Here is a 13,680-nt window from a genome sequence, read left to right as displayed (position 1 = left end):
GCCACCATATTGGTGTATGTTTCTCTTGTCTGAATGATAACAACCTCCTTAAAGCTTTGTCTTTCATTTTTTGCCTTTTTTCTCATTGGTTGTAAATGAGCTAAATTATCTTGAGAAAGTATCATGTTTGGTCATGTTCCTCAAGTTAATTTTCAATATTGAATTACTACTACTATTATCTTCAGTGCCAGAACCTCAGGGAGTTAGAGTTTTCAACATCCACTTCATATTGAGCTCCTGAGTGTTCCACTGCATAGTCATTGTTGCTTTTGTTAGTGTTCAAAAGTATATAAGAGGCTGTAGTATTACTCTGAAGGCCCATTCACAATTGTCTAAGTTTTTGTAATTATTATTATTGTATTTATGTAAGCATACATCTATTTACCAGTACTATATTGATTTATGTTTATATGTTTTACCATCTATTTGTTTTTTTTTCATATGTTGTACATTGAAGTTCTCTGTGAGAGTGTGTTGCCTTTGTATGTGTTTAGTATACATTCTGAATGATGACAACAAGAATAGTGGGACCACTGAGACAGGACTGGATAGATCAGGGAATTGTCATTGTGCTAAGTATGGTATCATTGTTGGTAGAGTTTGTCCAACACACAATCAAAGACCTCAAGTATATCAGTAGCCATTGAATGATACTAGTTGGATCATGGAAAGACAGAGGGCATGGAAGCCTGAGTAATTCTTATATTGCTGCACTGAATAATAGAAGGGAGGGTAGAATGACTTGCTGAGTTGCAATTGGTAGAAACTACCCATTCAAAGGTTCATATCATACCCAGTAACACTGATACTGGCTTTCATGAGAGTGCATATAGTGTATCTATAACTAATAGTAAGAACCTACAGCAGTATTGAGTACGTTTTTATTGACTAACTGATATTATGCAGAATTTTAAGGGTCTCATCATCTTGCTAGGCCATTGGGCTCTTCATCATGTATTCTGGGCATCCTAGAACCAGATGGAATATTAAGTAGGTGACAGGGCTGCAGTGTTGACTTGACTTCATAGCACAGTTGGATTCTTATGTGTCCCCATATATAGCACACAGTTATTACTTGAGTTACCATTGTAATAAAATCAACATATTCAAGAAGTGTTTGTGGAAAACAGCCATTGCTAGCATCCATTTCTATGTGAATTAGGTAGATTTATTAGAATGGGCTCTGCTCTAGGAAATATGCTGTAGTGTTAAGCTGTGTAAAATCTGTGACTGTAACAATTTATTGTGTTAGATCATATTTAGATGATAGACAAATGATACTTGCATTTGGTGGAATTTTTTACGAGATAAAATAACCATTGAACTCATGAGTGCTGTAGGTATGAGATTTTTTACTGCTGTTCATCAATTTGAGGAATTCTATTACAGGTACTAAGTTCTCTAGTACTCAATGTAAATTATTTTAAACACTAGTTCCAATTATGTTTTAATGATGTTGCATTGGTTGAGTCACTTGATGTAAGAAACACCATTATGAGAACTGAAACAAAAATTATGAAATTTTGATGGTAAGTAGATTCATCTAGTTAGAATTCTGGAAGTATTTGTATGAATTACTTCTAGAGCTTTGTTTTCATCTGTATGGAAACCAGGGCCTACATTTCATTATTTGTTGAAAATGGGAAAAAATTATAATACTACAGGAGTATTTTATAGCTTAAAACATTATTTTACAGTTTTGCCAAGCATTCATTTTTTGCTTTGCAGAGCTGTATGGTTCCAGCTTATGTTTAATTTATTGGACAAAATTATTGCATTAGTACATAGGCACTCTGAATTCAGTTGGATGCTTTAGGTTAATTGGCATTTGGAAGTTGATAAATTATTGAAAATTGATTTTTAAACAGTACCGATTTTAAACTGCTAAAGGGTTTTCAGTACTATATATCTGAGATTTTATCTTAATTAGATGCTTATTGATCATACAGTACCCTTATGTACACATACAGTATACTTTATCGTGGGGAATAGATGTGTCACTACACAAAACACTTTTATTTATTGACACATTAGTTTTTTTATTGTGATTGCTGTAATAAAGAAAACTTGATAATAGTAATAGAGTATGATACGGAACATGCTTAATTTGTTTGTCCATGATACTATTAGCTTTTCATTACATAATGTTTGTCAGAATATATTGTATCTCCAGCCATTAAAATTTGCTTGTTAATGACATACTTTTACATTTATCTTTTGATGTTTTAGTAAATTCTCCCCACCATGCATTGTAGTATAAATTTATATCTTTCATGAATTGATGCTGGTGCATGGTTGAACATAAAACTTCATATCAGGTGATGTTTTTGGTTGGTATTTTTTTAAATCATCTAATTTCCCCTTTTCTGTTAATCTAGAAAAACCAAGCCAACTGTGTGGATTGGTAAATTTATGTAAGTTAAGTTGGATTGTTGTTGTCAGGATGTTGTGTAATGCAAACAGCTTTCACATTTTTGTTATGTTATGATGAACACTGCACACTCACAGTATGGTAAAAAAACAAAATTACTGAATGTAGTCTCATCCCTTTCCTAGATCAGGCTTAACTAAACTGTGATATTTGTGCATGTTTATTCAAAATTGGTTAAGATTCACTTGATTCTTTGGTGTGGGGAGGTTTCTCTACATTTTATTGCTTTGCAAATTTTGACCTTTGTTGAAAGTTCGGCTTTGCGATTGGCAAGACTTATTCTAGAGCTGTACTGAGCAAATATTTATCGTTTTTGACAGTAATGTTGTATACTAGTAGTAAGCCTTGTTATATGGACACAAGTTGGACTATTTGGCATGACATTTTTTTTTTTTTTTTTTTTTTTTAGATTTATGTAAAAACAAAGCCTCAGGTTTGGGTTTTTTGTAAAGATATCTATATTAGCTATAAATGAAACATTGTTTGGCAAATTTTCACTTTTGTTAAAAATTTTGTTACAGTTTGTACTGTGAATTTTAAAACCCTTATGAAGGCAAATTTGGCTGCTATTTTACATTTTAAAACCATTATGAAGGCAAGTTTGGCTGCTATTTTACATGTGGTCATGAGGTTTTTATAGGATTCAGTCAGTTAATTCCAAATTTCTATTTATTTTTTATGCAAGGTAGTAGTATGTATTACTATAGATTTAAAATGATGAAATTGAAAAGCCATCCAAATGTGTAACATACTGTAATTTGTAGTGATCACTCTGTAGAGACATTCCAATTTTTGAGCCACCAGCTTGTCATCTGGACTTGTCACCACCTCATTATCTATTGATCAAAGTGTGCTTGTTCCTACAGTAATACAAACCAATCTTTGTATATAGGAGTATTATGTAGTGCAAGCTGGAGTTGCAGGTGGGTGAGTAGGGCAATCTCCCATTCTTATCAAGCACTTTTTTTTTTTCTTGCTGTTGTCAAGTTAAGTTGCCTTGCTTTGCTCTGGCTGGCCTTCAAATTAAAAGTTAGATATTTTATTGTATATACATATAATGTTTGTATTTTTTAACAGGGATTTGAGCAAAAATGGGAACAGTGAAAGCTGTAATAGAAATAAGTGGCTGTTTGGCTGCTGTATGTCCTTGGCAGTTCAGCAGCAGCTTGGGAAGGCCCAAAGATGTTTGCAGGTTATCTTCGAAGGATGTTACTCCACCTTTACTACCACCAAATCTTGTTGGTTCTCCCAGACTGCCCTTGTCTCCCTCCCTTATGGCATTTTTCCTTTGGTTCATGAGGGGGTTCTGTTTATGAGGATAGGCAGCTGGCCTGGTCTCTCTCTTTGAAAGTGCCAGAGTGCCAGCCTAGGTTCACGTGCCGAGCTCTCTCTGGGTGAAACAACGATAATTGTTTGTGGTTTGCCACCTTCTACCAGTGCTTTGTCATCTGCTTTACAGGAGTATTAACAGATGTTTTTGGTCTTTATTCTATATTATGTCTTTTGATACAGTTTCTGAAATGGAGCTTAACATTTGTTTAGTTCCGTATGAGATGGGATACCTTCAAAGTATTTAATAAAGTCCCTATTTCTCTGACACCAGGGGTCAGCATTAAGCCCATTTTTGTTTGTGGTGGTCATGGATGTGTTAAGTGAAGAGTTCAGGAATGACGATCAGTGGGAGTAGTTGTATGCCGATGATCTGGTGATTACTGCCGAATATGAGGAATACCTACAGAGAAAGGTTGTTAGAGAGTGGCGGGAGTCTTTAGTGAGGGGTGGCTTAAAGGTGAATGGGAATAAAACAGAGGTTTTGGTGAGCTGTAGGGAAGATATAGGCAGAATAGTAATGCAAGAAAAAAGAGGATCGATGAAACAGGTGGAAAAGTTTAAATACTTAGGATCTACTTTAAGCCAAGAGGGAGGTTGTGAGGCTGAAGTTGACACTAAGATGAAAGCTATATGGGGGAAATGGAGAGAGGTAGCTGGAGTAGTATGTTATAAGAAAATACCAGTCAAGCTAAAAGTCAAGATCTATAGCACAGTGATAAGACCAGTGTTAATGTGGGCTCTAAGAAGAAAAGAGGAAGTAAAGCTTGAGAGATTAGAGATGAGAGTGGTGAGGTAGATTATGGGCATATTGCTGCTTGAGAGATTGGAAAATTATGAAATAAGAAGGGCAGGCTTAGTAAAGATTACAGAGGTAATGAGTTGCGATTGAGGTGGTATGGGCACGTGTTGAGGATGGATGACGAGGAGGGAGTGAAGAGGTATTGGAGGGAACCTGTTAGAGGAAGAAGATTGAGAGGGAAACAGAGAATTAGATGGTGAGATAAAGTGAAGGAAGATATGGAGGGTCTGGAAACTAATGTGGGCAGATAGCCAATAGTATTAATTTTGCAAATTGATAAATAATACCATTACTTCCATATAAGGCAGTCCCTGGTTATTGGTGGACTCAGTTAATGGCGCTTGGCTAGTGCCATAAAATCGGCGATTTAGGGTGCCATAATGGGCCAAGTTCGGTTATCGGCGTTATGGCGCCATAACATACCTAACAGAGTTATGGCGCCATAACATACCTAACAGAGTTATGGCGCCATAACATACCTAACAGAGGTGCCATTAACCAGTTATCGGCGCCATTAACCAAAACTTGGTGCCATAAGCAACATAAATCTCCCAGTTTCAGTTAATGGTAGTTTTTGCTTATCAGCACCCCGCTGAGAACGGAACCCCCACAGATAACTGGGGACTACCTGTAAATTATTTTTTTTTCAAGTTTCTGTAAAACAATTGAGCAGTTCATTCATACAATATGTAATTGATAATACCAAGCCAAGCAATGAAATGATGCTAAAAAGACTTTAATCAGGGAATTTGCTGTACTATGACATAAGAGATATTTATCCAAAGAATTTGAAAAGTTGTTTTTCATAGCAATGGAGGAAGCCATAGAGGAATGTGGAAAAGGAGTTGTGAATGAGTTAATAAATGCATATTTCCTGTATTAACAGTAGAATCAGAGGTAGAGGCCATAAAAAATGTTTTAAATGATGGAAGAGTTTTGGAGAGAGGAGGAGAGGTGGTGGTAAAATAAACATAAGTATAGCAGAACTCCTGTTGAATGTTAAGGAAGCAAAGTAAAAAGTGCAATTAGGAAAGTGGACATATATAGGTGCTGTTAGAAAGTGCTGAGGTTGATTTCACTACAGTATTATTTGTCAAATGAAAATATGTTTCGAATTGCAAAATGTAAATGAAATTACATCTTTTGATGTCCTAAAATGTGGAGATGCACCATAATGTGGGGGATGGACAGGATTTAGAAGCAGCAGGAAATTTCTGTTAAGTCTGGAATATATTGGACTGTGAAGAAGGTATGTTTATGGTAGTAAAAGGGATCAACATTATGGACGAAGTTAAAGGAAATTGCTACAGTACCGGTAAAAAATCCCATAATAAATGCAAGAGAAATTTATGATGCTTTAAGCAGCAGACAGGCACAGCAAAAAAAAAAAAAAAAAAAAAAAAAAAAAAAAAAAAACAAAAAAAAAAAAAAAAAAAAAAAAACAGAGGGGATTGAGATATGAAAATATGTACAGTATTCTAACAATCATGGCTAGATTGCAGCAATTAGAAAATTACAGTGATGGGTTGTACACTAGCTAGTGTGTAAATGAAGAGCTCAGAGATGTGAATACTAAATAGTTTTGATATGTTATGAGAAGGGATAGAAAAATGTAGAAAAATAGTACTTGTGGAGGTAGCAGAAATTCCTTTTAAAAAGTAAGTATGAAGACCCAGACCAGTTGAGAATCAAGGCAGATGACATTGGAGAAACCTAATTTATCATCTAACCTTGCATAGTGAAAACCATCATTCTTAATAATGATGATGAATTTTGTAACATTTACAATTACTAATTACAAATATAAATGTTTTAATAATCTTATAATTGCACACCAGTACAATTGCTTCTTATGAATATGAATGGAAAAGAATGGGAATTTTGTAGATAGTAAGACTGTGTACCATGACATCATATAAAATAAACTTTAGGTATTCCAAGCTTGTAAACTGTAATCTACCTAAATTGCCTAGTCACCTTCAATAGGTAGAATATCTGGAATAATTCTTAATAAAGGAGTTGACGATACTGTGTTCTACGAGAAATTCTTTGCTCCTCTGGTTCAGGATGTGCCTGAAGTACAGCCAACTAACAAAGAAGCCCATTAGTCTTCAGTGAATCAGTCCTTGATAGTATGTAGTCATAGTGGACAGATATGTTGTAATTTCTATGGCATTGCCCCAGAATGCAACTAATTTGAAGTCTTCATTGAAAACCATGTAGGATTCGGACTTAGTTATTTATGGCACTTGTCGCTTTTTGCAATTTTGTAAATTTTTTAAAGAATCTTCAGAAAATCTTTGATACCTTATTAGCCTGGGGTAGGGGCAGGGCAGAGGTTGCTGCATGAGACAAAGGGTGTCGTTTTTTTCCAGTTTCACTGCTTTTCCAAGAATGTAGAATACATGTTTGAATTTTTGCTGTATGCAATTCACCATCTTGAAGGAGATTCCCAAACTCTTTGAGTTAATGTATAATTGGAAATTGATAAGGAGTGAAATGAGTGTCAAATTCTGTTTGGAATTATGGTTGGTCCTTCAAATTCCTGGATATGGTTATTCAGGGATTTGTTCTCAGTGATTGATATGGAAAACTGATAGTTTTTTTTTTCAATCATCTGTGTTTATTAGCATGTGATGAACCGCTTACATATGCTAAAAAGTTATGTAAAGAAAACTAAAAAAATTTTAGTAAGTCATAAATGCATGAAATATATATTTGCATACGTATTAGTTTGTCATAAAAATGTACCACATGTACTAAAAAAATTAGAATGTGTGAAACAGTTATGCAAAATGTAAATAAAAATTAAGATATTCCAAGTCAAAAGTGCATGAAACATTGGTTTTTGTACTGCAATTTAAGCCTGTTTATTATTTACTGCTGTAAATTGCGTGCATTTATAGGAAAATTATTATATATAAGATGAAAATGCCACAGTAATATCAAGTACATAATGTGGCATACTAAAATTTAGTAAATTCTCATATGGCATTTACATAGATGATAGCTTTTGTAAATATAATTAGAAATTTAGATTTTACAGTATAGTATTTGTTTTACCTGATATTACTAAACAATAAAATGAAGGTAATATTATCATAGCACTAAAATCCGTTTTTGTACTTAATCACTAACCTTGCCCACTCTTTCTCACCTACACAATAAAAGCTTTTTGTTCATGCTGTAACTTTAATACTTTTTATAATATTTTACAGTATTATCATCATGTATGTAATATGGTACTGCTTGAAAATTTATTCATTCATTACACTCAGTGCAATTGCTGTTGATTATATCATCAAAACACATTGTAGATGAAATAAATTTACTTGGTTGTACTATGCGATATTTTATGTTTGTCTCGTTCATAATCCTTTCTCTTTTGTTTCTCCATGTTACTATTCATTTCATAACTTGTATTCTATTGAATTTCATCGGTAAAACAACTTTATTACCACAATGAACTGAATGTCCTTAGGTATGCGAATGTACATAATCTTACCAGCCAGGGAACTTGTTTGCCTAGCATATAATTTCTTTTCTATCTCTTTTCATGCTATCATCCATTTCTTATACAGTGGTACCTCGAGATACGAAAGGCTCAACTTACGAAAAACTCAAGATACAAAAGGTTGTTGCTGTAAAGCCCGAGATTCGCCCAGACCATTGATAACAATTTTGAAACTTGTGCGCCGCCAACTGAGTAGACTCGCCACCATCCTCCCGCTCTCCCATTGATTCCTGATGCTAGTCACTGCCATGAGATCCTTCTCTCCTATTGGTCAGCATCCCTGCTATGATGCATCTGCGTAGCGGCATGCTTCTTCGGCCACTGCACGGCATCATTTGTATCGTAAACATGTGGTATTCGTTTGTTCTAACGAATTCGTTTATTAACCCTCTTACGCCGATTGGACGTATTAAACGTCGAGTCAAAATGTCTCCCGTATGCCGATTGGACGTATCATACGTCGACTCAAAAAAGTTTTTTTAAAAATTCGCGGAAAAATACTTTTAGGCCTACCAGCCAAAAACTCTTGAATCACGCGCCTTGGGGGATGCTGGGAGTTTAGGATCAAGGTGTTGTTTTGTTTACAATCGTTATGCAGGCGCGCAAGCGCGAATTTCTTTCTTGCCGCACTAAAAAGTATCAGTGACACATGTCAAAAATTATTTTGTCACTTTGACATAATTTTTGCACCGTTTTAAATTATCCGTTACAGGGCGTATTATATATGAAAATGTGTGCATTTTTATGAAGAATACAACCAAAAAATACTCATGATTGTAGCTTTTATCAGTTTTGAAATATTTTTATATAAATAACGATAAGTGCCAAAATTTCAACCTTCGGTCAACTTTGACTCTACCGAAATGGTCGAAAAACGCAATTGTAAGCTAAAACTCTTATATTCTAGTAATATTCAATCATTTGCCTTCATTTTGCAACAAATTGGACGTCTCTAGCACAATATTTTGATTTATGGTGAATTTATGAAAAAACTTTTTCTTTACTTCCGCGCGGTAACTCTTCCGATAAATTTTTTCGTGCGATTGTGGTAATGTTTGCACCATTTTAAATTAGCCATTACATAAAGTTTTATATATGGAAATGTGCGCAATTTCATGCACAATACAACCAAAAGCAATCCATGGTTGTAGCTTTTATCAGTTTTGAAATATTTTCATATAAATAATGATAAGTGCAAAAATTTCAACCTTCTGTCAACTTGACTCCAACGAGATGGTCGAAAAGAAAAACACAATTGTAAGCTAAAATCTTATATTCTAGTAATATTCAATCATTTACCTTTATTTTGCCAACAAATTGGAAGTCTCTTATCACAATATTTTGATTTATGGTGAATTTATGAAAAAAAAAATAACATTTTCTTACGTCCGCGCGGTAACTCTTCCGAAAAAATCATACGTGCGATTGTGGTAATGTTTGCACCATTTCAAATTATCCGTTACATAAAGTTTTATATATGAAAATGTGCGCAATTTCATGTAGAATACAACTAAAAATAATTGAAGGTTGTAGCTTTTCTCATTTTTGAAATATTTGCATATAAATCACGATAAATAGAAAAAAAACCACGTTCGGTCAACTTTGACTCTACCGAAATGGTCGAAAAACGCAATTGTAAGCTAAAACTCTTACAGTCTAGTAATATTCAGTCATTTATCTTCATCTTGAAACAAATTCGAAGTCTCTAGCACAATATTTAGATTTATGGTGAATTTTAAAAAAAATCTTTCCTTCCCTCCGCGCGCGGATTCTCCGCCACAAATCTCCGAAATGAGTACGTTCCATTCTCGGAATATTTGCTCCATTTCATATAAGGCATTTCATAGAGTTTTATATATGAAAATGTGCGCAATTTCATGTAGAATCAAACGAAAAATATTTGAAGGTTGTAGCTTTTCTTATTTCCGAATAAATTGCATATAAAAAAAAATATATATATAAAAAATTCGACATTCGGTCAAATTTACCTAGTCAGATATGGTCGAAAACTGCATTTGTAAGCTAATATTCTTACAGTATAGTAATATTCAATTATTTGTCTTCATTTTGAAAGAAATTGGAAGTCTCTAGGACAATATTTAGATTTATGGTGAATTTTTGAAAAAAATATTTGTTTACGTCCGTGCATTACGAATTCATGCATTATTTTGTGATAATATTTTCTCTGTGTTGCTTTTATCGTTTTACAATGTGTTATATACCAAAATGATCGCAATTTAGTGTACATTACAACGAAAAAAGAAGTAACTCGTTACCTTTAACAGTTTTGCGCACAGCGCGATTTGAATACAATTATATATGAAATTTCGTTTTTGCGCTATCATATATCGCATTATTTATATATGATAATGATAATTTTTTTCATTTCTGATGGTTGCATACTAAACTTCAGCCAATGACAAAAAAAGGAGCCAAAAATGAAGTCTTAATCTTGAAAACTAAGCGCGCTGTGATTTTTTTAAAAAAATATTTTTTCCGCTTCCGCGCTCACTCTGAAACACTTCCGGCACACGGGAGACATTTTTTTTTTACCGCTTCGGCGTTTAAGGGCTAATGTGTTTCGTAAAGTTTAGTTTAGGTTTTCCTTACATTTTTTTATGTGTTTCGTAAAGTTAAGTGTACGTACGTATCTGCCGTTTGTCGTCCTCCTCTGTCGCCACTTTCGGAGATAGCCTCACTCGAAAGGTAAGCTCCCACATTTTACTACATACGTACGTATATACGTACAGTATATCTTGTATACCATGTATACTAATACACTTTTATTTACAGGTATATTAGCAGTATGTATTAAGTTAGGTAATGAATGGTCCAAATTGTTGTAGTATTTCATTGTTTATAGGTCAGTTTAGCTTTATTATGAAATTTACTGGGGTGGTTTTGGAGGGCTAGGAATGGATTAGCCATTTTACATGTAAAATGCGGTCCAAGATACGAAAAGCTCATGATATAAAGGCCGCCTCGGACCGGATTAATTTTGTATCTCGAGGTACCACTGTAATGTAGATTTTTTACTTTATTAAATTTCATGGGTACAACAACATTCCTATAATGAACCATTCATCTGTTCATGATACTGTAAACGTTAATAAAACAGAAATAATGAAATATTTTTAAAATTTGTATAAATTTCTTAATATAAAAACAAGCTTTTTCCAAGATAGTATCAGTGACAAAACAAAATAATGTTGGAAGTGCCTCAGTGGCGTGGTTGGTATGGTGTTGGCGTGCCACCTCGGTGACCGCGACTTCGATTCTCGGGCATTCCATTGGGGAGTGAGAGATGTGTATTTCTGGTGATAGAAGTTCACTCTCAATGTGGTTCGGAAGTCACGTAGAGCCTTTGGTCCCGTTGCTTAATAACCACAGGTTCCATGCAATGTAAAAACACCATACAAACAAACAAACAAGTAAACAATGTTTGTAATGGCTTTAAGATATTAACTATGAAGCAAAGACATGTGGTTTGTGTTGTTACCTTATGTATTTGTTACTGATGACTATAGTCACCAATGTTTGGAAATTAATCTGGGACTGTCACTGAAACCCCTGTACGTATGCTAATAGCTTAGCCTAACCTACTCTGGGCGGTGGGGGTGGGTTAATCAATTGTCCCAGTCTTGGGACCAAGAATTGTTTGCAAATTTTTAAAAATGTACATACTAGTCTACTGTACTACTTTGAGTTTGTTATTATTTCTTAGCCATTTGTTTTAAATCTCACCATCAACTGATGCCAGCAAGACTAATTGCAAAATTAGTTGTACATCTATGTGTACATATATGAGACAGGTTTTGACATTTCAGACTTTATTCCAATAATGTCAGGGTCTGTGAAGCTAATAGTAGTAGTATTGTGCATGGCTTAGATTGAATTAATTTTATGTTGAATCCACTTGTTGCACCAGACATTATTATTGTTTAACACATGGATTATAATTTATATGGTTTTATATTTAGGAAATTAATTTCTCTTTTGCTTTGTATGACAAGTTTGTGGCTTCCATTAAACTGTTATATCAATATTCAGAGCAGAATGTGTTTCAACTTATTGCTTGACTGATTTTTGTCGCAGCAGTTGTGCTTTATGTATAACTGAAGTGATACAACTGAATTTTGTGCATGAATGATAGTTTGGGTACAAATGAGTGAGGAGAGTAATTTTATTGTTAATAGTTAATTCAGTGTAAAATGTTTTGTATAAATATAGTATGAATTTATACAATTTTAATATAAGATTATACTCTCTCAATGTAATTAGATTGTGATGTATGGTGAATACGCTAGTATTGAGTCCTAATATATTCTCTTTGTCGAGTGTGATATTTTCTTGTAAATAGGACTGACAAAAGAATACAAACCAATGCTTAACATATGAATTTACAGAGAGGAAACCACAAATGAGAAACAGTCGCCTACTCGCTTCAGTCTGCTGTGGTTTTCACTACAACCCATTACTGTAATTAAAAGATGCCTTATTATGTGTAGAAGTTATCCTTGTTGTACCAATTTAATCTGTGTGAGAATTAAATACAGTCTGTTCTATTAAAACTGACACCCTTGTGACCAGGCCACTGCCAGACCACAGAAAATCCCAAGTGATAGAAGTCCCCTAAAAAAAAACCCTATGTAAATCTTACTAGCTCTTCCACATATATAGTGTTGTGTTATCAAAAGTAGAACAAAGTTTATGAATAATCACTATTATTCATTAGGTTTAGTTCCTTAGGGAAATCTTGACATGCTCCATAAGCATCTTTCCAGGAGTGCTGACCTTTCCAGGAGCGCTGACAAACTCCAAAATACATGTTATAAAATAAAAAATTTTGACAGAAGCTGGTTACTTGTGGTATCTATTTTGTTTTTCATAGTATGTTCCCTGGCAAAAAATCTGCAAAAGAAGAACATATAGAGTGAGTGGCAATGCTGTAGTGCTAGACCCTTGCTGTTTGGTCAGTTCATTCTTTGTTTTTTCAACTTGTAATAGTTATCAACTGTCAAGTTGTTTCATTATATGTTTAGTGAACTTTTTAATGTGATCAGTTATCATGTTAGTTCATTCTTTGTTTAGTTAAGTTTTGAACAATAAGAATGTCAATTGAGGAGGAGAAAAAATATGCTCAAGTTTGAGGTTTGTAAAATATTATATTTTATTTTTGAACAGGTCTATTAATTTCAATTCCCAAATCTTTATTTAGGATCTTATTTATCAAATCCCGAAACTGATAATTGAGAGAGGATCTGACTGGAGGATGAGAGAAGTGGCATAGATGTAGGGAAAATTATTCATCCTGTTATGTTAGTGAAACTATTACTATGAAATAAGCCCATGAAATATTAGTAAGATAATAGATTGTACACTGCATCAGTGTACGTAGTAGGTTTAGACTGTGACCACAACCTTTAGAGATATTCACAAAGAATTGAGAATTTGTTCAACATGTGTTACAATCTGCGAATACTTAGAACCACCCTCTAAAAATACTTATAACTGCCTATCTTGAAAGTTCAAACAACGAAGTATCCATAAAAATACCATCCTACATCAAATGTACATTAGTGTATTAATCTTTGAAACAATATT

General features: G+C 34.0%; 1 protein-coding gene across 1 annotated transcript in view; it reads left to right on the top strand.

Moving 5' to 3' along the window:
• The window catches only part of LOC135218793 (alpha-tubulin N-acetyltransferase-like), a 157,545-nt gene that overhangs the window by 120,618 nt on the left and 23,247 nt on the right, over positions 1-13,680 (top strand). The window contains exon 7 of the mRNA XM_064255243.1: positions 2,379-2,414. Within this exon, the coding sequence (XP_064111313.1) occupies positions 2,379-2,414 (36 nt within the window). The remainder of the gene's footprint in view (positions 1-2,378; positions 2,415-13,680) is intronic.

This window comes from Macrobrachium nipponense, chromosome 1 (assembly GCF_015104395.2).
Source record: "Macrobrachium nipponense isolate FS-2020 chromosome 1, ASM1510439v2, whole genome shotgun sequence".
Classification (NCBI taxonomy): Eukaryota; Metazoa; Arthropoda; class Malacostraca; order Decapoda; family Palaemonidae; genus Macrobrachium; species Macrobrachium nipponense.
This window is presented reverse-complemented; position numbering and strand designations above follow the sequence as displayed.